At 34.2% G+C, this 27473-nt stretch overlaps 1 protein-coding gene across 11 annotated transcripts in view; it reads left to right on the plus strand.

Annotated features, from left to right (window-relative positions):
- Window positions 1-27473, plus strand: part of LOC149578593 (Metallo-hydrolase/oxidoreductase superfamily protein) — a 243528-nt gene that overhangs the window by 89248 nt on the left and 126807 nt on the right. For 3 of the 11 annotated variants that reach the window (XR_016364586.1, XR_016364585.1, XM_089830054.1), the window contains exon 8: window positions 26421-26493. The exons of 7 other annotated variants lie outside the window; for them this stretch is intronic. Coding sequence is in view for 2 of the 4 variants with exons in the window: in XM_089830054.1 (XP_089686180.1) it covers window positions 26421-26453 (33 nt within the window). In the remaining 2 variants the exon portion in view is untranslated. Of the gene's footprint in view, window positions 1-13635; window positions 13757-26420; window positions 26494-27473 lie in introns of those variants that run through there. One more of the 11 variants, XM_089830052.1, reaches the window with a different exon arrangement.

Consider the following 27473-nt stretch of genomic DNA (forward strand, 5'->3'; position numbering starts at 1 on the left):
AAGAGTCCGATTTACATGAAAACTCTCTTCTACATACAAAGGATGTCACATGTAATAGCACTTATAGAGTGTGATTTTCTCTAGGAAGCCCAGTTGTGGACTTGGGCAAATAAAAAGTTTATTTTCAAAACATGTAATGGACTTCAAAAACTCCGATTTGCATGTAAAATGCATTTCCATCCAAAGACATTACATGTAATGGGCCTTGGAGAGTCCAATTTTGCACTAAATACCCATGATGACCCTCTGAGACCCCAATTTTGCACTCCAAAGCCAAAAACGTCCAAAGCATAACATCTATTGCATATTTAAATATTTTAAATATGTAATGTGACTGGAGAGTGTGATTTGCACCCAATACATGCATTTCCAAACCCAAAATTGCATGCAATGGTCCTTTAAGAGTGTGATTTGCACTTCCAACTTATATACATGGTTATTTTAAATACATTATTGCATGTTTAGACCCCGGTTTTTCTCTCCAAGCAAAAAAGTTGGCATTTGAAAGGGGAATAACACATGCGATGACACATATAGAGTTCAATTAGGCAAGGATATGCATGTAAATGCATTTTTACTCGTGTTTTTGGCCATTTCATGCCGAAATGTTTCATGCAGCAATATCTCAAGGGCACGTTTTGCTCAATAATGCCCAGAGATATTTGTTTCCAGCACGTGTTTGAGTTTGGAGGGCGTGTTTTTGCGAATTTCGGCATGGAAATGCATGTGAATATCATGTTTTTGACTCTTTTAACCAAAAATGACTCACATTGATGCATTTGGAGGGCACGTTTTTATCCAAAAATGTCCAAAGATATGCATTTCATCAAAATGTTTTGCATTTGAATAGTTTGAAAGCTTGTATTTTGACATCTACATGCAAAATCGTCCATGTATTTGACCTTGGAGATTACCATTTGCAACTTTGAAGTGGTCAAAAGCTATTAAGTTATTGCATCCGTTTGCACTTGGAGAGTCCGATTTTAGAAAAGGCTGGTTCATTTCAACTTCTCTTTCCTCCATTTTTGGCTCATTGAGTTCTAAGTAAGTAGAAGATTGCAACTTTGCTTATGTTTCTTATTTATTTTGCTACATTATTGCATTATTTGGCTCATCTCTGTTCATTTGTTCAAAGGCAACCCATATTGTTTGCAATTCTTCTTTAAATAATTGTGAAATCTTCTCATATGCAAAATGATAAAACTCTCTCACACTCCAAAAATGAAATTGCATGTAAAGGGATAGCTTTAAGTTTGTCATGTTTGAGTCAATAGCAAGAGGTATGTTTTTGTTTTGCACTTAGTTTTTCTTGTTTTTTTGATTGCTTGATTTGTTTTCTTTTTGGAAGAAAGTTAAGATTCCTATCCAAGAATGCAAATGCATCTACATCCTTTCACCTTTCATGCCAATCCATACTTCATCCATTTTCCAACACATGCAATTACATCCTCCGAACCCAATTACATGTTTACCTCAAGTAGACATGATTCATTGTTACTAGATGTAATTACCTCTAGAGAACTCAATTTGATAAAAGGTCACTCTTTTAAATACCAAATTTGTCATTTCACACACATTCCTATGCATCCAACTCGCATTCTTGGTCATACAAACTAAAGCCCATCTTTGCCCACATGTAATCCATCCTTTTAAGTCCCATTTTGGCCCTTTTTGTCCAAATACATATGCTATCTGGATCATTTCCAGCCATCACATGTGTTCCATGAGTATCTCATCAATACTTCAAACACATTGTTCCTAATAGAGTTGTCATTGCCAACCAAAGTGTAATGTCTTCATGGAGCCAATCCCTTTAGATGATGTATTTACTCTTTTAAATTTCCATGTTGCAGCACAAGACATGTCTGTGCCATCAAAATCCAAAGGGAAGATGAAATACCAGTATGACAAAGAGTTGGCTCATACGACTGCATCACTTGTTTCATCTCCGTTGGTTCAAGTGTTAGATATAGAGATTGGGCATGTAGACATGGCTCATTTCTTACAAAGAAGTCAAGTCCTTGCCAACAGGGAGATGGAATGCATCAAAAGAAGTAATATTCATCTAGTTACCACTTTTCCCATGGCTGCCTTGGAACTTGAGTTCGTCTTGGGATGTGCTCATCATTTTAGCCCTAAGACAAAAACAATTAAGAATACGGATTGTAAAGTCTTTATTAGCCTAGATCTTGATGTTATTGAGCAAATCTTCAGAGTACCTCAGAACTCAAAATGCGTAGATTTGTTTTAAGAGATGTCTTTGCAATTGTGGAATCAGAGAAAATTGGATTATCAAAGGCACACAAATGATTACTGGTTGGATAAAAAGGGAACCAATTTCTCTAGATGGCCCAAAACAATACAAAAATCTGACTTCAAACCAAAAGTTAATGATTTAATAACTCTCCTTAGCAGAGTCTATGGCCTCAAGAAATCAAGTGATTTTGAATCTTGGATGTATAAGTTTATCCTTTAGATCTTTGATAACAAGAAACCCATCTACTGGGGAGAACTTATAAGCACAACACTATGTGAACAATTCGTTCATGTGGGAACATCAACATCATTTTACATGAATTCATACTTGATCTACATTGTTGTGGCTATGGTAACATTCTCAGGACTTCCCACCACAGGAGATCTGACTCTAGTTCCCATCTGGAACTATTATGACCAAATTACATTAACACTAAGCAAGTATCATCTTAGGAGGTTCCAAGATGCATTCTTTGGACATTTTAAGTGTCAGTTTCACAGAGAGTTGGTAATCAAAAGAGTATTAGATGAAGCTTGGGAGAGGGTAAATCAGTTTGGTTGAAATTCTCAACTTTCACCTATTTAAGAGTTGGTTATTTTCAAGGAGAACCATATACCTTACCAAGATATCCAATTGATAGGATTATTTTGATGGAATTGGCCAGACAACTCATAGAGGTGCAATCATACCAACACAGTTAGCATAGGCTAGGATTTGGCATTAACATTGCCAAACCCCTTGTAATTGGCCAATATACACTCAATTCAGTGTATAAAGCGAAAGCTATGGAAGAAAAACTTTAGCTTCTTACCTTAAAGAAATTCAAATCTAGGTTCGACTTTGACTACCAAGGGATGCATTCAAAGATCAAAAGAGCATTCACTTATGTTCATCGCATGGAAGGTTTCATGTTCATCGCATGGAAGGTTTGTAGGTTGACTTATGCACGGAGGTAGACATCATGAAAATGGACTATTGTAGGCTCACATTACGTTGAATCATTGAGCTCAACATGGTTTAGATTCCACCAGGCTTTCAGATTGAAGATGATGGCATGATCCTAGATCTAGAGTATCACAAAGCCTAGTTTGACAAGATTTGCCTTTTCCCTATCTAGTGGCAACATGAGGAAGGCAATTCTATCTTTGATAGGTTCCAATCTATCTTAGTGAATACCTAACAAGTGGCTGAAAATTAATGGCCTGAATAGAGTACATCTGAAACTTAGATTAGATTGCAACCATTTTGAACCTATTAGGAGAAAATCTTAGGTAGAGATCATAAAGAAGGATGTTCACCCTCTTTAGGACTAGTTAAAACTCTTAAATTAAAACTCAAAGGAGAAAAATGATCAAAACCACCTGAAGATTCTTCTCAAGCGCTCAAGCAAGCTCAAGGATCGGAGGAAGAACTTGATGAAGAAGACGAACAAGAAGAGGGAGACATAATGATGATATCTCCCCCACGACTGCGAAACAACCAAGATCCATCTACTAAGGAAAGACCTTTCTTGGATGTTGTAGACAATGATGTGGATTCATTCTCCATTGTTTTCACGCCTACCATTTCTATTTCAGAAGTGAACATATCGGCACTCCCATCTCTTCAGCAACTCCTTCTATCCTCAAAACAAAGCAATGTGAGAACTTGGGAAATGTATTTGATGATTTTCCAACTCTCACAGAAGGTCATTTTTCCCAACTTGGTACCTAAGTTGTAAGGTCTGAGATGTTCATGACAGAGTCATCTCAAGGGACACCCATGGTTCCAACCATAGTTTGTAGACTCGGACTTGGAGAGTACTCGACAAGCCCAAAATTTTCAACTTAGGAAAAACTCAGCATATACTCGACAAAAACTCTGGGAAAACTCGGCAACTCAGAAAGTACAAAAATTTAAAATCTCTTAAAGATGCATATTATTTTGTAAAATACAATTAAAAAATGTATTAAATTAGTACTTGACATTTCAATAGAGAAAATGTGTTGTGTAATAGCACTAAAATGATGTGAAAAATGCATCTAATCCAATGTTTTCCCTGCATCAACATTTTTACCTACATTTTTTTACATCTATAAATATGCGAGAGTTAAACTTGAGAGTGCTCGCCCAACAAAAAAACTTGGAGTACTCAGCAACTCTGAGAGTACTTGGAGAGTTTGCAAACTATGGTTCCAACCATGGTGTTACATCCCAAATTTTGACCTAATTTAAAATATAGTCATTGTGGTTCACATGAAGTCATTTGACAGTTAAAATTTTTTATAATCTTGTGAAATGGTAAGATGGTTGGTTGTTATAATTATTTATCACGAATTCATGGAATAGAATAGGCGGTTAGTTGTTATGATTATTTATGATTAAATAACTTATTATGGTAATATGATTTAACTGCGGAGAATTCCCTTGCAGAAGCACATTGAATGGGGGAAACATTGCTAGAAAGGATTTAGGCATAGGAGCATCACCATCCCTAGGGAAATGGGTTGAGGACCTAGCGACTTGAACATAAGATACAAAAGATGGAACCCCATGAGCTATTAAATAAATAATTTAAAACATAAAATAATTTAATTAAAATAAATAAATAAAATTATAAAACGTACCTCAAAGGATTTTAAATGATCTTTCATCATATTATTATAATATATATGTATTTATAGATATAAAAATGAAATGGCACCATTATATTATGATAACTTAATAAAATGATGTCACCCCATTGATATATTTACATGAATGTATGTAAATATATATTATAATAATAATCGAATTATAACTTTCCAACTTTTCTTCCACCCTTCTTATTTTTCTTCTTGATTGTAACCAATTAAACACTTTGTGTTTTTAATTGGCAAGATAATCTTTTAAGTTATGGAAGCCAAGAAGTCACGACTATTCCTTTTATTTTGAAGCAGTGTATAGAGGCGGATATCTTTTTAAATACACCCAATTACCTTTCTCAAAGATCGACTTCCGTTATTAATTCCAACTTCTCCATTAACTCTGTCTTTCTTTCTGGCTTCTTGGAAGTCGAGGAGACATTACCTTTTGTTTTTAAGAAGTCAAGAGAGAGGTGGGGAGATGTATTATATCTATTCAAGCACTCGACTGCTATTTCTAAAAGCTTCCGACTTATACAATTTTCCAAGCATCTATCTTCCATTTACGAGATCTCAGCAATACCATATCTCTAGATTTTTAGCATTGCCAATCTTTTCTCTGTTTGGGTTATTATTCTTCTTGCCGAAGATGTGACTGTAAGTCACCATGTGAATGCGCCTAGAGATGGTTCAGAGGAAGAACTGAATAAATAGCGTTTGGTAGGGCTCCAAACATTTCCAGAATTATATCAGGCTATTGTCCATCAATCTCAAGTAATGCGTGAAATGTTATTAACAGCTACTACTGTACACTGAACTCCTTAGCAGCAAGCAACTGTTGTGTAATCATCATGCTTAGGTACCATCAATTGACTCTCTTAAGAAGGAGTTACTATAAAAATAATAGTAAAGTATCCATGATATAGAATCGTATTTTATTTATGCCATTGATAATCAGAACCAAATGTTATTTGCTGCAAGATTTAAAGAACATGCTCTTCTAAATCACTGATTGTGATAAGTTGGAAGTACATAATCAATCATGTTCCATGCATAGCTGTATACTTCTTATCAGTTCCTACTGGTTTCTGATTTCTATACCAGCTAAACTATAGTTATAATCATCGGATAGAACCTCTTGAGAAAGAGTTATTGAAGATGCAATAAAATCATGATTTAAATATACAAATTTGAAATAAGAGTCAATGACATTTCTGCTAGTTTTAAAGAACATATTCTTTCAAGTTACAGTTTGTGATAAGTTGAAAACATATAATATTCTTTTACCAGTTAAGGATTAATAGAAAGAGCAGGTTGCTCTGAGATTCAATCACCTGGGACTCACCTAGTTGTACAACCAAGGAAAAGGGTGAAGAGGTGAGAGAAAGGACTCTGCAATAACATGAGACAGAATTAGTTATGATATAACAATGTTTATCATTTTAAAAAGGAATCATTTAATAACTAATGCATGATCATGTTTATTGTATTCTCTTGCTGTCGAGTTGAGTGGTGTGATTAGATACCAGGATGCTCAATGGATGACAAGATGTTCCTTGTCTATTTTAGGTAGGAAGGGTTTTTCTTGTTAGAGATTGTGTGGGGATAAGTTATGGTCCGAGGTTGGGTGGTTAAGCCCTTGACAATATTTCACTTCTCTACAAGTTGTCGGCTGTGCAACAGACAAAGATAAGCTATGCATTCAAACGTTTGTCGGAAACAAGTGTTTTCACTTTTATGATGTATATTCAAGTGGAAGGTAAGATTAATTGAGTTGTATCATCGTTACAGTTATTTCTTAAAAATGAAAGCAATTCTTATCATCAATATAATTGGCTATGAGTTAAATCGGTTGATCTTCTAACTGAATATGGAATAAATCTATAGGATTGTTATTTTAGTTTTTCATATATAAGAATAATGATCATAAGCATATCTTCTAATCCTATGTTAATGCCACAATTTATAAAGTCGGAAGGAAAGGAATGATACAGTGGTATTTGAAGCCCTAAATGATACAGTGGTATCTAAAGCCCTAAATGATACAGTGGTATTTGAATTCCTAAGTGATACAGCAGTATCTGATGTCCTAAATTATCCAATGGTAATCGATGCCCTAATTGATATAGTGGTATGTGATGCCCTAATTGATATAGTGGTATTTAATTGTAATTGTCATTTGATTTTGATATAGTGGTATTGGATAGTAGTGGTCATTTGATATTATTATAGTGGTATTTGTGGACTAACTTGGGTGGTTGCAGAAGCATCCCTAGATAGATTTTGGTGTCGAATTCCATGTTATGTAGATTTTAATTTCCATAGTAAATTCACTGATGGTGTTTTCAATTCTTAGTTAAGAAATTTTGTTTACTGATTTTAATCGTAAATCTCATTCATATGAATGAAACTGATTTAACTCCCTATGAAATGAACTAATAATTGTATTTCTTTGATGTGTTAGTTGCTATTTAAGACCTGGAAAAAGTGGATGTTACACATGGAAACTAAAGCATGCACAGTGACAACATAAATACAATAAGGATCAATGTCTATCGTAGCCACTGTCCCAGTTTCAGTAGATGAGGGTTTCAATCTTTCAACTTCTTGCTTACTTTGGGTTGATCCAAGGAACGATAAGAAGGGAGAGCCTTCCCTTTAAAGTAGGAGAGACTCTATGTCATACGCTATGGCTGGTCTACCTATTTTGTGATTGAATTTGTACAAACTGTCGGCCGCAATATATCCACCCGACAAATTCAATCTTCAATCATTATACTTGGTCAAGTACATACACATTGGATTGTTGTGGATCTTGTTGATAGGTGTTTTGTGACATGTGCCAACACAAAACAAAATACCAAGTGCTTTATCCTCGCTTGAACAAGGAAATCTAAAATGCTAAAAGCTGTGATCAAATAAAGTTACCCCAACATTTACAATGTGATATGCGGTTTTTTTTTGGATAGACTTAGTGAAATGATGTGATATTGCTGGTAATCAAGAGGTGAATCACGCACATTTTCTTCAATTTTGTTAATTTTTTCCCTCCAACAATGAATGATCTTGCAATAGGTCTCTTCAACTAATTTAAGAAAGATTATGTTTTAAAACAAAATGCAAGAAGGAATAGGTTTAGGATTCTAATATACTTTTAACAATGCAAGAAGCTATTATCGACTTGGCGAAACCAAACCAAGCTTTTCTTTGCCATGAGGAAACAACTATGCAAAGATGGTGTCATCTCCAAAGGCTAGGCAAATGATTTTCAAATCACTTGTACATATTTACACCAGAAATATGCCAATCAATGAGGATAAAGCAATTGAAGTTAAGCTTTCAAAAGGAGTTCAAACTAACCATGCACTGCAATTTGCAATCAGCAATCTACAAATGGTATGAACATGAGGGTTTTGCCATGAATCGATAACAATATCTTTAATTCAACTATTCAACTCAATGTAAACAAAATCTAAACCAATCAGAAGTAGGAAGCCATCCTAACATGCCAAAACAACACAAGTTCTCACCAAGCTTCAATGAGTTTGTATTTATTTTGTTAGTATTTTGGCAATGATATCACAAGAAGTCTTGTTGTGACCTTTAAACACATCACCACATTGGAAATGGGTACCCCCTTTATTTTGCTCACTTGGCCTTTTCAGATTGTGTCATCTCAATAGTGTTAGTTTTGATCTCCTTAGTTCCTCTTGTTCCTATTAGAAGTATTGGACTGAGTCTAGAATTTGGGTTATTTCTCTTCCTTTTAAGACTTCAGTTTTGGAACTTTTGTCGTTTTAGGGTTGTGAACTTGAATAAAATTTGAGTTTCATGGCTTTCCTACATTTGGAGTTTGTGAGCAGCACACTAAGGTATGCAATTCAGTCATGTCATTACTGAAATCACACGAGCAAGGTTTTCCCAATTACCCTGAGGTACTTGTGGTTGATGAACCAGTAAGCAAGTCATCAGATGCAAGAAGAGTTCAAAATTTGTGCAATCAAGGGCTTGTCCCATAAGACATCTTGCTTGGTTGGAGGCCAATGGAAAGATAGATATTCCACTTGTACTTGAGCATACAGATAAAATTGAGGAAGAGGCTAAACATGCATTTGTAGTCCAGTAGGAGCAATTTCAATTCATGTACCTATCTTGGAGTAGCAGTACATATGATTCATATCCAAAAGGTGAATTTGTTCATTTCTTCCGAGAGGTGTTACATCAAGCATTGACATCATTGTTCCAGTTGTTCGTGATTCATTTTTACAAAGTTGCTTGCAAACATGCAAGATACTACAAGTTGTTGAAAAAAGCTAGCTATTTTACTGAGCCAATAAATGGCTTCATCTGAAGAGTTGCATTGTTGGCTAGTTTTAGTTAGGTAGATTTTCTTTAATTTCAATAAGTGCAATTGCATAAGTTTGTTTTGTTTAAATATGTTTTTTTTGCGTCAGTTGTCATCCTTTTTTGTTGTTTTGTATTTTTGATGCTCGACTTTGTAGCCCAATGAATATTTAGGCACTTAGAGATTTGGATTCTACATTCCTTGTTGTTTCTAAGAACAAACGAGCTTTGTTCCCTAGTCAAAGCCAGTTGTTCTCAATTTTGTATTAGCAAAATCAGGGCAACGCTATGGAAATTTCATAGGATAAATTCTCTAGGGTGTTTTCTTAGTTGTTTCTTCTTGGTATTGTGTTTGGTTTCGGGTTTTCTTTTTGTCCTAGATTGATGACATTTTCAATTCTGCTCGTTTCGAGCTATCTTGGCCTCAATCGGCATTGTCTGTCAAAAATTATTAATGGATTAAGCGTTATGTAGGTGGGGTTTTTCGGCCAGATTGTATATCCTTGTTCTTTAATTAAAATCTCTCATTAGTGGGCTTTTGTTGGCAAATGCATCATATGAAGGTGTTATTTACATTTAAGATAGATTTAATACTCCAGTTTAAACTTTCACATCAAAATATGTGAGACTTCAATTAGTTTTTAATGAGTTTCTAATGTAAAGGTAGACTTTTAGATCCCCATTACATATCTCTGCATTAAAGCTATGATAACATGTAAATTTGTAACATGAGTGACCTATGTGCCATAATGTGGAGTTTTTAATTAATATTGCATAATGACGTTTTATTTTTGGACATTGAAGTTAATTCTAAAACTCCACCATTGATGTTTTTAACTCATAAGCCATAAATGGGCGATTTAAATGCATTTGCATGTATTTAAAATAAAGTTACAAACACATGCAAATAGACAAAAACAGAAAAACAGCCCATCATAATCAATAATGACGATTTTGGGCTCTTTTACATGTATCAAAATACATGTTACTATGTGCGTTTTCATTTGAAGAGCCTGTCAAAGGCTTAGAGTGTCGTTTTTTGGAGCTGTTGCATATAAAACTTAAAACTACATGTTTCAAAACACATGCATTCGGCTTCAAACAGCCCATTTATAGTAAAATGGCAATTTAAGGTCACTTCCATATGATTAAAACACATGCATTTGGCTATCAAAAGCATGTTTTTAAGTCCATCAAAGGGCTGGGTAGCGATTCCTAAAGAGATTGCATGTTTTGAAGTCTTTTAACCATATGCAAGTGTATTATAAAACGCATTATTACTCCCTATTGCATTTGTTTCTTCATTTCAAGGTTGAGTGGCAATTTCTCAAGCCATTACATGTTAATATGCCACAATTTGATCAATGAAGCCCATTTTAAGGGCCATTTGTGCAAGAAACGAAGCATAGAAGGCTGTGTTTTGCATCTATTTGCCTGAAAATTCATTTCTAAAGTCCATCTAGGGCATTTGCAGTAAAAAATGCCCTCATTATAGGCCTGCGTTGAAACTTCTAAGGCCTGTCGAGGGCATTCCAAAGGCTGCATTTGGTGATTTAAAGCTTTTGAATGCATTACATGGCTGCATTTTGCATTTTGATTCAATAAAGGACTTGGAAAGCGATTTTAGAGGCCATTACACATTTCTAAAATGCTGTTCACATGTGTATGTGGAGCTTAAAAGAACATTTCTAGGAAAGAATGTTATGCTACAACAATATTGTGAATGCTAAGATGCCTCTTTGAGCGTGCATTGCATCTTCATTGCAAGGGAATTCAATTTGCCAGCTTGAATGGTTCCTTCTTGTTGCTATTTCTTTGCATTTTTGTTCTCCATCATGGAGATTTGTTAAAAATCCCTTATTGAGTCATGAATGCATTAAATTGACAAGAAGAATGAATCAAGCTTCTTTGCCTATATAGTTGAAGCTTGGAGATTTCTTTCCAAATTTGAAATCTTTAGGAATTGAAAAGATTTCTTCAAGGTTTGTGAAAGACTTCTTCATTGCATTCCCAATAAAATATATGCTTTCTTTTTTTGAATTCTTCTTGGTGCAAGCTAGGGCTTCTTTTGTTTTGTTCTCGTTTTTTGTGTTCTTTTTTGTTTTTAAAAACTATTTTTAGATTTGTGTGGTTGTTTGAATAAGAGCATTTGTTTTCAAAAAAGAAGCAAATACTTCCCCTTGAAGTGCACCTGCAATACGAGTTCTTATCCGAGTGATACGGATAGAGATGCAAGTTCTTTCCATAAAGACAAAGCCGGAGACACTCATTCTTTTGCATATATATTCAGGATTAAAAACCTTGCTTAAATAATAAATCACTTAAAAAAGAGCAAGTATCTCCCTTATGCAATGCAAGTTAAAATGCCCACTTTTTAATTGTTTGCATGCACTTTTCCCCTCTTTGCCAAGGCCATAATTGAGCTTAAAAATCCCATTTATACATATTATGAGCTGTCCGGTTGACTTGTAGTGGGACTAAAAAAACTTGACCTACAAGTGAATAAACTCTCTCTTTGTATATATGCATATGCACCTCATTTCCTTGCTCAAAACTTGCTGTCCATTCATATGCAATGCTCCTAGAATACCTTTTTTTTCAGCTTTTCTCCCACCTAAATAGCTGTTTCTATTTTCTTTTCTCTACCCTTTGTTGCTCATAGGCCTTCCGCTCATATTCTATACGCATACTCTTCCAAATTTGTAACATTTTAGCTTGGAAGATCGTGTTATGGTTTTTCTGGTAATTAAAGAATAACATGAGGCAAGTGTTACATCCCAATTTTGGACCCAATTTAAAATGTTCATATAGCCATTGAGGTTCACATGAAGTCAGTTGACAGTTAAATTTTTTATAATCTTGTGAAATGGTAAAAGGGTTAGTCGTTATAATTTCATATGAAGATAACATGCTAGTTGATTATTTATCATGAATTCATGGAATTGAAAAGACTATCAGCCGTTATGATTATTTATGATTAAATAACTTGTTATGGTAATATGATTTAACTACGGAGAATTTCCTTGTAAGAAGCACGTCGAAGGGGTGGAAACATTGTTAGAAAAGAATTGGGCACAGGAGCATCACCATCACTGGGAAAATAGGTATGAATTGTGAATCACCATAGCTGAGAATCTAGCGACTTGAACATCAGGATACAATCAATGAAACACATGAGCTATTAAATAAACATTTAAAACATTAATCATTTTAATAAAAAAATAATACCTATCTCAAAGGTTTTTGATTGATCTTTTCTCCACATCATTATAATATATATACCTATGTACGTACACATAGATATAAGAATAAAGTGACATCATAATATTATTTTCTTTATAATAAAATGATGCCACTTCATAAGTATATGTACATGCGTGTAGGTAGATTTAAACCATAATTACTTTTGATTTATAACCTTCAAATCTTCTTCCATCTTTTTATTCTTTTTTTTGCTTGAAACCGATTGAAAACACTTGGCATTTTTATTTGGCATTCAAGAGCCAAGATATTATTTTTATGTTACAGCGTCTTGGAAGCCAAGGAGACACATTACCTTTTTCTTTAAGAAGTTGAGAGAGAGACAAAGGAGATATATTATTTACCAAGCCCCCGACTTCTATATTTTCCAAGCCTCCAACTTCCATCTACCACCCCATATCTCTACAGTACCATCTAATATATCTCTATGTCTATTGCCAATCTCTTTCTTGCCTTGTATAAATCTTCCTGCTGAAAACATGACATATTTTGTACTGGTTTTTGGAGTCTGAAGATCATTTCAAGGAAGAGTAGAATCATAACGTCCAACAAGACATCATCTTTTCTTCCATATTATATCAGGTTATGTGGTAAACTGAAACCCAAATATTGCTATACGTTTTCTTAATCAGTTGATATTACATTTTAGTCATACAGCAATAAGCTACAGTTTACAACATGATGCAAATCATTTTACTTAACATCATAGGATTGCCCTTCTCTACGTTAGTTTGTTTATGGCAAACAAAAAGCCAAGAAACCATGTTATGAAATCATGATTTATTTATGCCACTGGAATCAGAATCAAATGATATTTTCTACAAGTCTTGAAGAACACATTCTCTAAATCACAAATTGTGATAAGCTGGAATATATATTATTCATGAAACAGTTGAGAATCAACAGAAAGAGCTGGTTGTTTTGAGATTTAAACACTTGGGACTCACTTGGCTGTATAGCTAAGGAAAAGGGTGAAGAGATGAGAGAAAATAATCTATAATAACATGAAACAGAATTAGATGTGACATAACAATATTTATCATTTTTTAAAGAAATCATTTAATAGCTCATGCATGATTATATTTATTGTTTCTCCTCTTGTCAAGTCAAGTGGTGTGATTAGATATTAGGATGCTCAGTTGCTAACAAGGTGTTCCATGTCTATTTCAGGTAGGGAGGGCTTTTCTAGTTAAAGAAAGTGTGGGGATAAGTTTAAGGTCCATGGTTGGGAGGTTAAGCCCTTGACAACATTTCCCCTTGCCATGAGATGTCAGGATGTGCATTAGATAAAGATAAGTTGAGCATTCAAACATTTATTAGTAACAGGTATTTTTACTTTTATGATATTTATACAAGTAGAAGATATGATGGATTAATTTATATCGTTGAATTCGGGTATTTCTTTTGATGTAAGCAATCTTTCTCATCAATGTAATTGGTAACCAGTTAGATCGAATGATCTTCCAACTGAATACGAAATATATGTATAGGAGTGTTATTTCAACCTTTCATTTATATGAATGATGATTATGAGCATATCTTCTAATCTTATGTTATTGCCACAATTAGCAATAGGAAGAAAATGAATGATACAATGGTATATGATGTTCTAAATGATACAGTGGTATCTGATGCCCTAAATGATACATTGGTATCTGACATCCCAAGTGATATAGTGGTATATGATGCCCTAAATGATACATTGGTATCTGACATCCCAAGTGATATAGTGGTATATGATGCCCTAAATGATCCAATGGTAATTGATGCCCTAAATGATCCAATGGTAATTGATGCCCTAATTGATACAGTGGTATCTGATGCCCCAAATGATATAGTGGTATCTGATGCCCTAATGGTAATTCATGCCCTATTTGATACAACGGTTTGTGATGCCCTAATTGATATAGTGGTATTTGATAGTAATCGTCGTTTGATATTGATATAATGGTATTGGATGGTAATTGTCATTTGATCCTAAGTGGTATTTATGTACTAGCCTGGGTGTTTGCAGAAGCATCCCTAGATTGATTTCGGTTTTGAATACCATGGTATGTAAATTTTAATTTCCATAGTAAATTCATTGATGGTGTTTTCAATTCTTAGTCATGAAATTTTGTTTAACTGTTTGTAACCTTTAATCTCATTCACATGAACGTAAATGATATAATTGTCTTCCTATAAAAAAGAAGTATTAACTGTATTTTTTTGATATGTTAGTTGTTAGTTAACACCCGAGAAAAAGTGGATGTTACAGCAAGAATGACAACATGATGGAGCCATTGAAGAATGGATGAAAGATGGAATAATTGCAGGCATAGAATGCTTTCAAGGTAGAAATGGTTATGAAAAGATACTTTCCAAGGAACAACCATTATGATACAACATAACAAAGGATGCAGGTTCCTTTTCCAAATCAATATGCTTTCACCAAACCAAAACATATCAACCATTGGGCATCCTATAGCAACATGGGGACTAATAAAGGATAGTGTAATAGAATTCATGTCTTGTTAGACACTTCAAATATATTTGTCATGTATTTGTACTTTGTATTTGATAGATCACATGTAATGTAAAAACAAGATGTAATTGCATGTGAAGTATCACGTGCAAAATTGTTTCGTGTAATCATGTTGCAAGTGCTTCAAGCTTTGTAGCATTAAATAAGTCAAATTTAGTTAGAGAATAAATCAAGGTGGTTAAGGGTTCTCCCCTTCTTTCTCCACATCTCCATTTTTTTTCCTATATAAAGGAGGGAGCTCATTGTAATTTTCATCTTTTGGCAATGCAAGAAAGTTCTGCCAGTTTGTATATGCACTCTAAGACTTTGAGCTTAGATATAGATTTGAATTGTTTTCAATAAAAGAGGTAGGCTGTTTGGAGACTTGGTGTCAATCCAAACTGTTATGTGCTGATATTTTCTTGAGTTGATTGTGAGCCTTGCTGCATTGTTCAAGATGGATTTGAATTCAATTGTGCAGATTTTGAGCTGGTATTGCATTTAGAGTTATAATTCAATTAAGGTGTTTGAAGACTTTGTGCTTCAAAAGAAAGGATTGTTGTAGTTGGGAGTGATTACGATTACTTGGAGTTGAAGACTTTGCGCTTCAATTGTAAGTGTTTTTATCAAGTTTGAAAGTATTTGGTAAGAGACTGTTTGCCTTACTAGTTATTCTACTTGAATTCTAATTCAAGATAATCGTAGGAGACTTTAGGTTCCTATAATTATTTCCTAAAATAAAAATGTAGACTGTTGTCTTTGGAGTTGTTCTTATGTCAATCCCCAAGCCATTGGTATTGTAGTAGCAACATGACCTTTTTATTGAGTTTGAAAGTTGTAGTTGCTTGCAAATTATTCCTAAAAGAAGAAGAATTGATTAAGAGAACCACCCCTTTTGTAATTTCCAGTCAAGTTTCTATTGGAGCCACCTATGGTAAGAAGGGAACGTCCCCCATTGTTGAGAGGAGACAAAATTCTTATTAGATGTTGCCTAAAGTCACAATTTTGTAAGTTGTGGTCACAATAGAGTTGCAGGACTCTACGAGTCTCAAGGCAAGGCAACCTTCAAGAGGTTGGCGACCTTTGGACTCTGCCTCGACTAATTCTAGGCGTAGTCTTGCAGGACTCTAGAGCCCATGGACTCTCTTAACTAATAAAGGCATGTGGCTAGGACTCTTCCATGGCCAGCTAAGCCATAGAGTTAAAAATAAACTTTTTAAAATTTTATAATAATTTTTTTGGCTTTTATGATTATATTGCGATATCGAGTTTTAAAAACTTGTAATGGTTATTCCCAATAAGGCAATCATTATGGAGTTGTAAAAACTGTATTGCATCTAGCAGGTATAAAATATAACAATTTCTCTACAAAGCAGCTTACGAATAGGATTTCACTAATTTTTTTTGCCAAAACAGCAGCATCATATTACAATCTATATTCACAAAGTCCTGGAGCCAAGTATTAAACATTTGAAACAACACTACAAATTTGAGAGACTTGCAAATTTGCAACAAATAGAATGCTTTCCTTTTAAAGAATTGGACATCTCCAAAACAATAAAATAACAGTTTAAAGGTTTGTATAAGAATGGAAAAAATAAATGTCAATTAAGCTAGCCATTTGACAAAGTTAAAAGATGATGACATTTGAGCAATAATGTAGTTGATATCATTCCAAAAATTCATAATGATCTCTCTAATCTACTAAGAGCAAAAAATTTAAGTGAAGTAGTTATGAAATAACTTGCATGGTAGGAGAATATATTATGAATTTTTTTTGTAAACACTTGATAACAAAGTACCACTTCGAGGGAGATACCACCAACAGTCTTCAACATGAATACAATGCTCAACATGATGATAAAAAATAACAATAGTATATACCATATTCTTTCTATACTTTTAGTTTGACTTATTTCCTCTAGAAATTCGCATTGATACTTATGTGATTAATGTAAACTTGTGCATGTGTGCAAAGTAGCTTTTATTTATCTCAGTTATTGTATTTTTTATGTTAATTGACTAAATGATGCATGGAAAAAGTTTTAAATCCTTAAAATTTGAATTTCTTGGGTTTTCAATTTGTTGAGTCCTTGTTGAGTCCGGATGTTGAGTCTGAGTCCAACCCCAAACTAGCTTGTCGAGTTCGAGTCTTGTAACACTAGGTCACAGGGACTTACAAATTTTTTTAGCCAACAAACCCCTAAGTAGAGTACCATCTAGACCACGCCTATATAAGTCTTAGCTATGATTAGATAACATGATGCAGCATGGATTAGGTTTCTTTTCTCATTTTCAGATAAGTCTTTCGGAATGATTTGGTCTCTCAAGTAGGAATGTATTTGGTTGTATCTAGAGGAATCATGACCTATGGTGGAGCAAACTATTTGGGAATCTTGGGGTTCATAGGAAGGATATGCTAATTCTTCCACCGGAAACTCATAGCAGAATTGTTGTTCTTGAATTTGTAACAATGAGGCTAAGGTATCCATAGCATCAACCGCTTTGTTCTCTGTTCTAGGAATTTGTTGGAAAGTGATGAACACAAATATTTCTTCAAATCATCAACCATTCATTTGTATGGCATGAGTTTCTCATATTTTGCTTGATAATAATCATTGATTTGATTTATGATCAGCTGAGAATCCATATAGATACGTAATTCCACCATCTTCCATTCAATTGTCAATTTTAATCCATTCACTAAAGCTTCATATTTAGCAATGTTGTTCGTACATGGAATTATCAGCTTGTATGCCTTAGCAATTTTGTACACTTGAGGTGTTATAAAGAGAACACTAGCTCCTGATCCTTGTTGGGTGAATGAACGGTTCAAGAACATCTTCCACGGGTGCTCCGTTGGGTGTAGGATTGCTTCATTGGGAAACTCTATAGTTAGTGGTTTTTTATCTTGAAGCAATGTATCATCTAGATGATCAACGATGACTTGGCCTTTGATGGCTTTTCTGTCCATATACTCAACATCAAACTTTCTTATTATCATAACCCATTTTGCCAACGTGCCAATTAATATTGATTTATTCAAACAAGTATTTAGGTTGATCGATCTTTGCAATTAGCGTCACTAAATGAGTTGGCATGTAATGTTTGAACTTTTGTGAAGCAAACACCACTGCCAAGCAAGCTTTCTCAATGATTTTATAGTTGACTTCATTGGATACCAATGTCCTGCTGATGTAATATGTTGCTCTTTCTTTGCCTGCTTCATCATGTTGTGCTACTAGAGATCCTAGTAATGTTGTTGTAGCTGATATGTGCAATAGTAGAGGTTTCCCTTGGATAGGAGCCATCCTTATAGGTGAATTAGCCATATACTCTTTTATCTGATAAAAATTATTTTCACACACTTCGTCTCATTTGAAAGTTATCCCTTTGTGTAATGTCTTTGTAGAGGGTTGTGCTTTATCAACTAATTGAGAGATGAACCATCTGATTGTTTGGAGTTTACCTTGCAATGTCCTTATTTGATTAATATTCTTTAGGAGTTGCATTTCCATAATTGCTTTCACTTTTGTTGGGTGTACTTTAATACCTTTGACTAATACAATGTAACCTAAGCGTTTACCAAATGTAACTCCAAAGGAACATTTCTTTGGTTTCAACCTCAACCTGCCCATTCTATTAAAGATCCTTTCCAAGTTTTCTAGATGAGTTGTTCTTTTAGTTGATTTTGCTAATATATCATCCACATAGTCTTCCGTATTCTTATGCATCATGTCATTGAATATGCTGGTCATTGCTTGTTGGTAGGTCATACAGGCATTTTTAAGCCCAAATGACATTATTTTCCAATAGAATGTGCCCCAAATACATGTGAATGTCGTTTTTTTCCTAATCTTTAGGTGCTATTTTGATTTGGTTATAGCCTAAGAAGCCATCCATTAAAAAGTACATTTCATATTTGGTAGTAAGATCAACACTCATATCAATGTTTAGAAGTGGGAAGCCATCTTTGGGACAAGCTTTGTTAAGATCTCAATAGTTTGTGCATACTCTGATGGATTTATCAGGTTTTAACTAGGAAGATGTTTGAGATCCATTCGGCATAGTCTATTGCTCTGATAAAACCAACTTTCAAGAGTTTTTCCAATTCTGCTTTGACTAGCAGTGCTACGTGTGGATGCATTTTTCATAGTTTCTATTTCACCAGTTTAACTCTCGGGGCTATAGATAAATGATGCATTATTAAGTTAGAGTCCAGGCTTGACATGTTAGAGTAAGACCATACGAAATTGTGAGTTGTTGCTTCTCCTCTTCTGATAGTGATTGTGTTATACGTACTAGTTGAGGTGCTTTCGTTCTTCCCAATTTGATTGGTTGTGTTGGTTCTCAAAATCGCAAATTGGAAATCCAAGAGCCTGCCACTTCTCCGATAGGACTTTTCAATCAGTTCTGGCCAACGAATAGGAATACTTCTCGATTTCCTTGCAATTCAGGCTTCGCTACACCTAGGCGGGTAGACCTTCTCCTTGAACTTGATCACTTGGTTCAGAGCTTTTCTAACACGAATTTAAGCTTTGGGAGTTCTCCGGCTGGCAAAGTCCTTGAACTCGATTAAAATGAAACTGAATAATGGTTAGATGTTTTGTATAATATTTTTAAATAATGGATTTCATGCTTGTAGAAGGAGTATATAGATTTTCTGACTTCAATAATAAAAGACTAGTGCCTCTGCTCATCCAGGCAATAGAGTCAACTTCAGTGAATTTTCACATACTTCACAAAGTTCTTATACACTCATACTGTCACCAATTAAATAATCAAGATGTAATAGATCAAATATTTATGCAATTTTAAATTAGTCCAGATTGAATTTTAACTCTGGTAGGGTGACAAACTGGACACAGATGCGGAAACAATTAAATATTTTGCACTATCTGTGATGATCAAATTTAAAATGCTAAATGACCATGTCCACTTATCCGACATTTAAATTGTATACAGAATTCCAAAAAAATAATTACAAAGGACGATTCATCTACAGTTTAAATCTCCATACCTTTAATAATAAACAAAGAATATTTTATTTTATTATTAAAATAAAATAATTGAATTTACATTATAAAGTTATATTAAGCTCCTTATCCCTCCATACAAAATAATATAAATATGCTTCTTCTTTGAGAATATGAATCTGAATGTTTTTCGAATATTTTCTACAAATGAATAGCTCTCCCTTTATATCTTGAGAACAAACAAATATGCATTTTATTTTAAACAGGTGCACTGCTTCACCATAAGAAACTAAGATCATTTACATATAATAAATATAATTATATTTGACTTTAGCACCTTGCTGTAATTAATATTAACATCATCCAGCTTTTGTTTCTTTATCCTTCACAATAATATCGATTAGATGCTATTTGCATATTAAACATCTTCAAGAAAATATTGATTGGAACATTATCGATAATTCTCCTTATACCTTTATTATCCGCCAAATGAGATTTTATATGATTTCGATCTCTGGATAACATAGGTAGTCGTTCTTAAATATATTTACTCTGCATATTATTAATCCACTGGTCTTGACATAGGATATTTTCTTTATTGGAAATACCTCTCCGGCACATCCAGGTCGCATTCTAAGCATGTATCCAGAAATTATTCTTTCGCAGGGGCGGCCTCTTCAACTCGATATTGTGCCTGAAGATTCTCGTGCATTCAGAAATGACATGCGTATTCTAATGCCTTAGTGTACTATCGCAAAGGAGAAATATTCTATCATTTGTCATGGCTTAATCCCTATGTCTTCTGACTCTTTACACAGTAGGATATTTTTACACATACGCAACATACAAATTGCTTGTTTGTTGGGGACGATACTTTCAGATGTTCAAAGCTGTTCATACTTCCCTTCTCTCCATTTCTCAGTGGAGTCATTACACCGTTAACATAGGGTTTGATTAGCACTTCTCACCATGGTCTTTTCAAAATTCCAATCCATGGCACAAAGCCAACTCCTGCAGGTTTTATATTCATCACAACTACAGCCAGGAAACTTTATATGCCAACATCTTTCTAAAGAGGAACAATATATCCTTGGGTTCCAAATGTTCAGACTTTCGATGTTTTCTCATAGCTGTGTAGAGAGCTGAATGTGTACTTCTGTCTGAGCCTAGGATAGGAGAATGCTAAATATTTATGTTTCTGTCCATTTTATTTTCCAGATTATAATCTGTAACCATAACATTGTTCAGAAACTATCTGTACGTCAATCTGTGATTTGGGAAGGTATTGAGAAGTCTTCAAGTCTCCAGGAATTGATAGTGCATATGTGTGAAGCCAAGGAGCCCTTTAATTTCCTTGTGTACTGATTTGTACAGTAGTAATAAAGGATGTAATATTCATGCTCATTTCTGATATGACTGTGAATGGAAATATTGATTTCAACCCAACTATTTGTACATTGCCTTCAGTTCCATATGTATATGGCCTATAAAATGCATACCACTATTATATTCCATCATATTTAAAAATGGAAACTCAAAAAAAGTTAAGGTTCCATTAGGTTTGATCAACACTGAACATCTTTCTTGAGAGTGATCAGGTAGGATATCAAGATTCCCATCGTCAAGCGCCTCGGAGATTTTCACCATTGGATTTGTCATTTCTTTTCAGTATTTTCAGGTTTGATATTGCCACTAAGTGGTTTTCACCATTAAACCGCTTTTTCTTTTTCTTTTTGCTCTTGAGACTGAAAAACTTGATATCCCCCTTTGTCATATTTACACTTGGTGCATTGGTGGAAGACATAAGGTTTCAACTGCATTTAAGTCATACCAAAGTGTAGTCATTTGGAAAGGAAAGTAGGTTTATTGGTTCATTCTGACTCCATTCAATGAGTTCGGGATGTAATACGGATAAGGATTCAAATGATTCAGGGGATAGCACTGCATTATCATCAAAGCTCGTAATTTCTAAGACAAGTGTAATTAGGCTACTCTATGAAGGATTATTTAAACCGTAAAGAGTCCTAATGTCATCACTAGAGTTGTCGTCAGTATTATGCGGACCTAATTCAACTGATCTAGCATTCGACTGATCTAGCGTTGGAGCTTTGTCTCTCCTCTAGTTCACAAGCATACTTGTGTTTAATATCTACATCAATATCAATTGTAGTATCAAAAAAAGATTCCATTCATACTCGTTAGAGCTTGTTTCAACATAACGAGACATGTCTAATAATGCAACTAGCTGCCCAAAGTGAGGGTGTCTTTGTCCTCGTTCACTTTCAAGTCCTTACCCTAATTCATACTTGTGAATCAATTTGACTATCATCTAATCTACCCAAGAAGCGTGCTATAGTCATGGGTGTTTCCTCTTCATCATCAAAATTGTTTTCTTCTTGTCGACACTCAGGTTCTTGTAGTGTTGTAGATGTTTCCTCTTGAGAGATTTGTGTTTGATTAAGAATCTTCTTGCAAGAATAATAACCTTTCATGGGATATGGGTTCTCCTTCTACTTCTTCTTTATTACAATCATCTTCTTGTCAAATATAGGGCCATCATATCTAGGTAGAGGATGAGGTGCTTCTTCTTTGAATTGTAGACCAGTTTTGTCTTTCGGATTGTGCAACTTCATATGCATTGGTTTTGTGAGTCGCTCTTTGTTATTACCAATAGGCCCTTTTCCTTTGTAACCCATCCGTTGCCTGTTATGATAGCCTTTACTATACATCTGTGGGGATATATCTACATGTTTTACCTCTTGATCATGATCCTCTCCTTTGTATAGCCATACTAGGACAGTCTTTCTTCATTTTCTTCAGTAAGAGAGACACTACCTTTTATAAATCCCATTCCTTAATGAATTGTTAAAGCCTTACCAGCCAATTCTTGGAAGGACTCTTCAGGACTCGGCTGAGTCAGCTGGTAGAGCCCAAAAAACTCTACAAGCCTAACTTAGTTCGGGATTTGCAGAGTCCTGTGATTATGGTTTATTTAGCCATCCTCCCTATGAGTGTTATCTTTTGTAAGAGGTATCTGAGAGGATCTATCTTTGCAATGAGTTTTATTTTCTGTGTGAGCATATAATGACGTGGTTTTTGTGAAGGAAAAATTATGGTGAGAAAAGCTTTTTCAATTGGAGTATAGTTCAATTCATTACCCACAAGAGTACTACTGATATAATATATAGCCAATTCTTTTCCATCTGTGTCATGTTGTGCCAAAAGTGCCCCTAGTGTTGTGATAGTTGCTGATAAATAAAGTAAAAGGGGTTTGCCTTCCATAAGAGTTACTAAAACTGGTGGTGACATCAAATACTCTTTTGATCTGTTGGAAACCTTGTTCACACTTGTCGTCCCATTTGAATAGAATATTTTTACATGATAGATGTTGAAATGAATGATATTTGTTTGTTAATTGTGCTATGAGGTGGAAAACAGATTGTGATTTCCCTTGCAATGATCTTCATTGACGAATATTCTCTAGTGGGGGTGTTTCTAGTTTAACCTCGACTTTAGCAAGATCAACTTTGATTCCCTTAGGGGAAACAATGTATCCTAGGAGCTTCCCAGTGATTACTCCAAAGGAACATTTTTTTGGATTCAATCTGACTTTATATTGTTCGGATCTTTTAAAAATCTTGTCCAATATTTCCAGATGTCTTGCTCTAGTGGAAATTTTTCCTAGTGAATCATCCACATAGTCTTCTAGGTATGCGTGCATCATGTCACGAAAAATGGTAGTCATGGCTTGTTGGTAGGTGGCTCTAGCAATTTTCAACCCAAAAGGAATGATGTTTGTAAGAACCTCAAGTTCACCTTAACATACAATTTACAAACCTTGCATGATATTGTAAATTATAATGGAAAACACATAAATAAAAAGTTATGATTTTTCACTAATCAATGAATCTGCAAATTCCAGATTTTCTTTCCCACTCATACAGTCACTTTATGAATAAAAAAACAACCTAGTTCATATAAAATAATTATGTATCTAATTCCAACAAACACATTTTCTAATTTTTACTTCCTAAGTCTGATATTGAAAAAGAAACACTAAATGGCTCCAAAAGCAACTCAAAAATAAAATTTTCTACCTCAAAATCCACGCCAAGTTGAAATCTACAATTACCTTTATTGAATTCGCCAAACACCCTAAATCTACTCCAATGTGGCGTAAATATGACTCCAAAATAAAGCCATCACTGGTATGCAAAATTCAATGGATCTTTCCCCATTTTGAATTGTCGAAAACACTGAAGAGTTGTTGCCCTCCAATGTTGATGAACCCTTGTCTCATACAGAATTATCAAAACTTCCAAGTAACAAATCAAAAAGCTCATATGCATAATGAATTCAATTTGCAGTTTGCCCTTTTTATAAATCCTTCACAAGGTTCGATTAAAGAAGCTTCTCAATTAAGTCACACAAATGAATTATTAAATGGCTTGAATTGACTTTATAATATCACTCTATAACCTTCTTGGTTTAGGTGCCCAATTAATGCACTTTAATGATGTCTCATGGCCCCCATTTACTTTATAATTCCATAATAGACTTTATAATAAATTATTAATAAAGTGCACTTCATTAATAATTTAATAACATGAATCTATGCCATCGACTTTAAATCACTGAGTCAACTGGGAATCATGATAGTCAAGTGCATAAGCCATGTGACTAGTTGTCTTGCCCAAATTAGCAGCACTGTGAATTTGACTTACTACAATAATTCCTTGAAACCAAAGATGCCAAAGCTCAACAGTTCTTAGAGCCCGTTCAGATGCCCTTCTATAATTAGAAACCCTGACTTTCCTAAAATAAACATGTCATGTCCCCTATTTTCTTTCAATAGAATTAATTAATAAATGATAAATAATATTATCCTATCAGAATCACAACTTACATTGTACCTTCTACTATATATAATAAAGATTTAATGATAATCTATATTCATTAACATAATTGTTAAAATATAATAAGACTACCCATATGATGAACCATATATAATGGTATAATTCAATGACATAAATGAATAGTAAAATATTATTATTAACTTTGATAGTGTCATAATACATAAACATAATAATAATAATAATATGAATATAGTAAAATATGCATACGAATACTATATATCTTCACATAATATAATTTAGTTAAATATAAAACATAGCATAATCAGTAGCCAATAGACGGCTATCAACATAACTGTAATTATAAATTAAATCAACTGAGTCAGTAGTGATGACTTTCCTCCCGTAGGTATCACCTATATATGGAACGAGTGATCGATAGAGAAGGGGAGGATGGAGAACAGGCAGGGAAAAAGGAAAAAAAATGGAGTAGCCACCATTGACGGAGGAGAGACGAACCTTAGACCACAGGCATCTTATTCCACAATGGCAGAGATCCTTCGTTAAATAGCAGGGCAGATGGCTATGGAGGGATTCACAAACGGCTATGGAACAAAATAGTTCCTAGTCATCTCCAAAGAACAAATTTGAGGATAAGAAGATGGGCAGACATTCAAATCATGAAATTGAAGATAGGGATAGACTGCAGCAAATCTGGCACATATCAGATCCATTGATTGAAGACACCAATACCCGATATGGAAACCCAACTGTGCAACAGGAATGAACAAGGATTATTATTATATATTGCAGACCAGTTGCACTATATGAAGGAAATATATACTCGGAATCCTTCAAAGTATGACGGAATACAAGAGAAGGGTCGAAGACATGGAAAGAAGACCTAGGTGGTAATACCGCATCATAAGAGCAAAGATATGCATAGGAACTCATCTGATATTACACAACGAGTCATTAAACTTGCTGAAACCCATCAAGCTCATGTCTGAAGCGATTGGTTATTACATATGATGAGGACGAGCAATACTTTAGAAGATACAACCAACATTCCAGTCGGATTACAGTCAGCCTATGTTAGAACCAGTCGGGCACAATCAATCAATCCAGTTTTAGTTATTATAGCCAGCTAAAAATATGGAGTTGAATAGATCTTTACTAGACGTCAAAATGGAAGATTCAGAATGCATCAATGACAGAAAATTACATTTAGCATCACCGACAACTCTCTCTATTAAGCTTGGAGTTTGGTAACCATACCAACATACTAAAATGAATAACAATAATCAATCAAAAAGGAGGGATAAAGAAAAGTTAACAATTTTTGTGACAGAGATATATATTTAGATCACATATATATTTAGAAAGAGTGTTACATCCCAATTTTTTACCTAGTTTGAAATATAGCAGTTGAAGTTCGCATGAAGTCAGTTGGCAGTTTAATTTGATATAATCTGGCGAAATGGTAAGTTAGTTGGTCGTTATGATTTCAAGTGCAGATGACATGTTAGTTGATTGTTAATCGCAAATTCATGAAATTAGGATGAAAAGCTAACTGTTATGATTATATAATTTATAATTTAATTACGGAGAAAATTCTTGCAGGGAGCATGCCGAAGGGGGTGGAAGCATTGTTAGAAAAGAATTGGGCGGAGCATCACCATCACTGGGCAGACGGGTAAATGACCTAGTGATTTGAAACAGATTACATCTGTGGAACTGCATGAGTTATTTAAATAAATAATTTAATTAAAATATTTGAGTTAAAATATAAAACGTATTTCAAGGATTTTAATTTATCTTTCATTCATATCATTTTAATAAATATTTATAAACGTACATATAAATATAAAATGATTTGGCACTATTATCATTTAATAATTTGTATGAGTGATGTTAAATTGTACATTATAATAATGTTCGAATTATAATTGAATTATTATTATTATCTTCCAATTCTTTCCAACTTTTTATTTATTTATTTTTCTTCTATTCTTTTCTTTCTTTATAGTCGATTTAATAGTTGGTATCCGAATGGTCATCTTGGGTAGTCGAATGGTTTTCTTTATTACTATAGGTAGTCGTAGAGACAAGCTTACTCTATATTATGGATTTCTTTGGTTGTTAGCATCCATTCTTCTTCCTCTTTCAAAAAAATCCAATTCTCTTGGCAATCAAATCCTTGTATTTTCATAAAATTCTGAGTGAACCCGAATTCATATTATGCCATCAATTAGAATCTACCAAGCCGCAGATCTCTAAGCCGGTAGGCGGATTCATACCAAACATCAAAGTTATCTTCTATTCAGAATTTGGGCCGAGTCACCAGGGTTGGCGGATTTAAACTAGCGCATGTTGTTCTCAGTTTAGGTCACGTTTTGCATTCGATCTGGCAACCTGTAAGAACACTGTAGCTCAGTCATGGCTGCCTTGAATCTTTATTCTCTTTCTTTGCCTTTACATTTATTTAATACAAATGTCAACAAGTTTTGCAAGGCATTTTCGCAGTTCCCTTATCGTGTAGAGAAGTCATCATGCTTCATCAATAGAAATAACTCGATTAGGTGTATTGTTGCTAAACCTATGGAGAAGACTGGTATATTTTGATGTCTTATAAACCCAATGATTCACTGGCAGTCATTCTATCTTCATTTGATA

The sequence above is a fragment of the Cupressus sempervirens genome, chromosome 1 (genome assembly GCF_028749045.1).
Source record: "Cupressus sempervirens isolate cs-2001-9-10 chromosome 1, ASM2874904v1, whole genome shotgun sequence".
Lineage (NCBI taxonomy): Eukaryota > Viridiplantae > Streptophyta > Pinopsida > Cupressales > Cupressaceae > Cupressus > Cupressus sempervirens.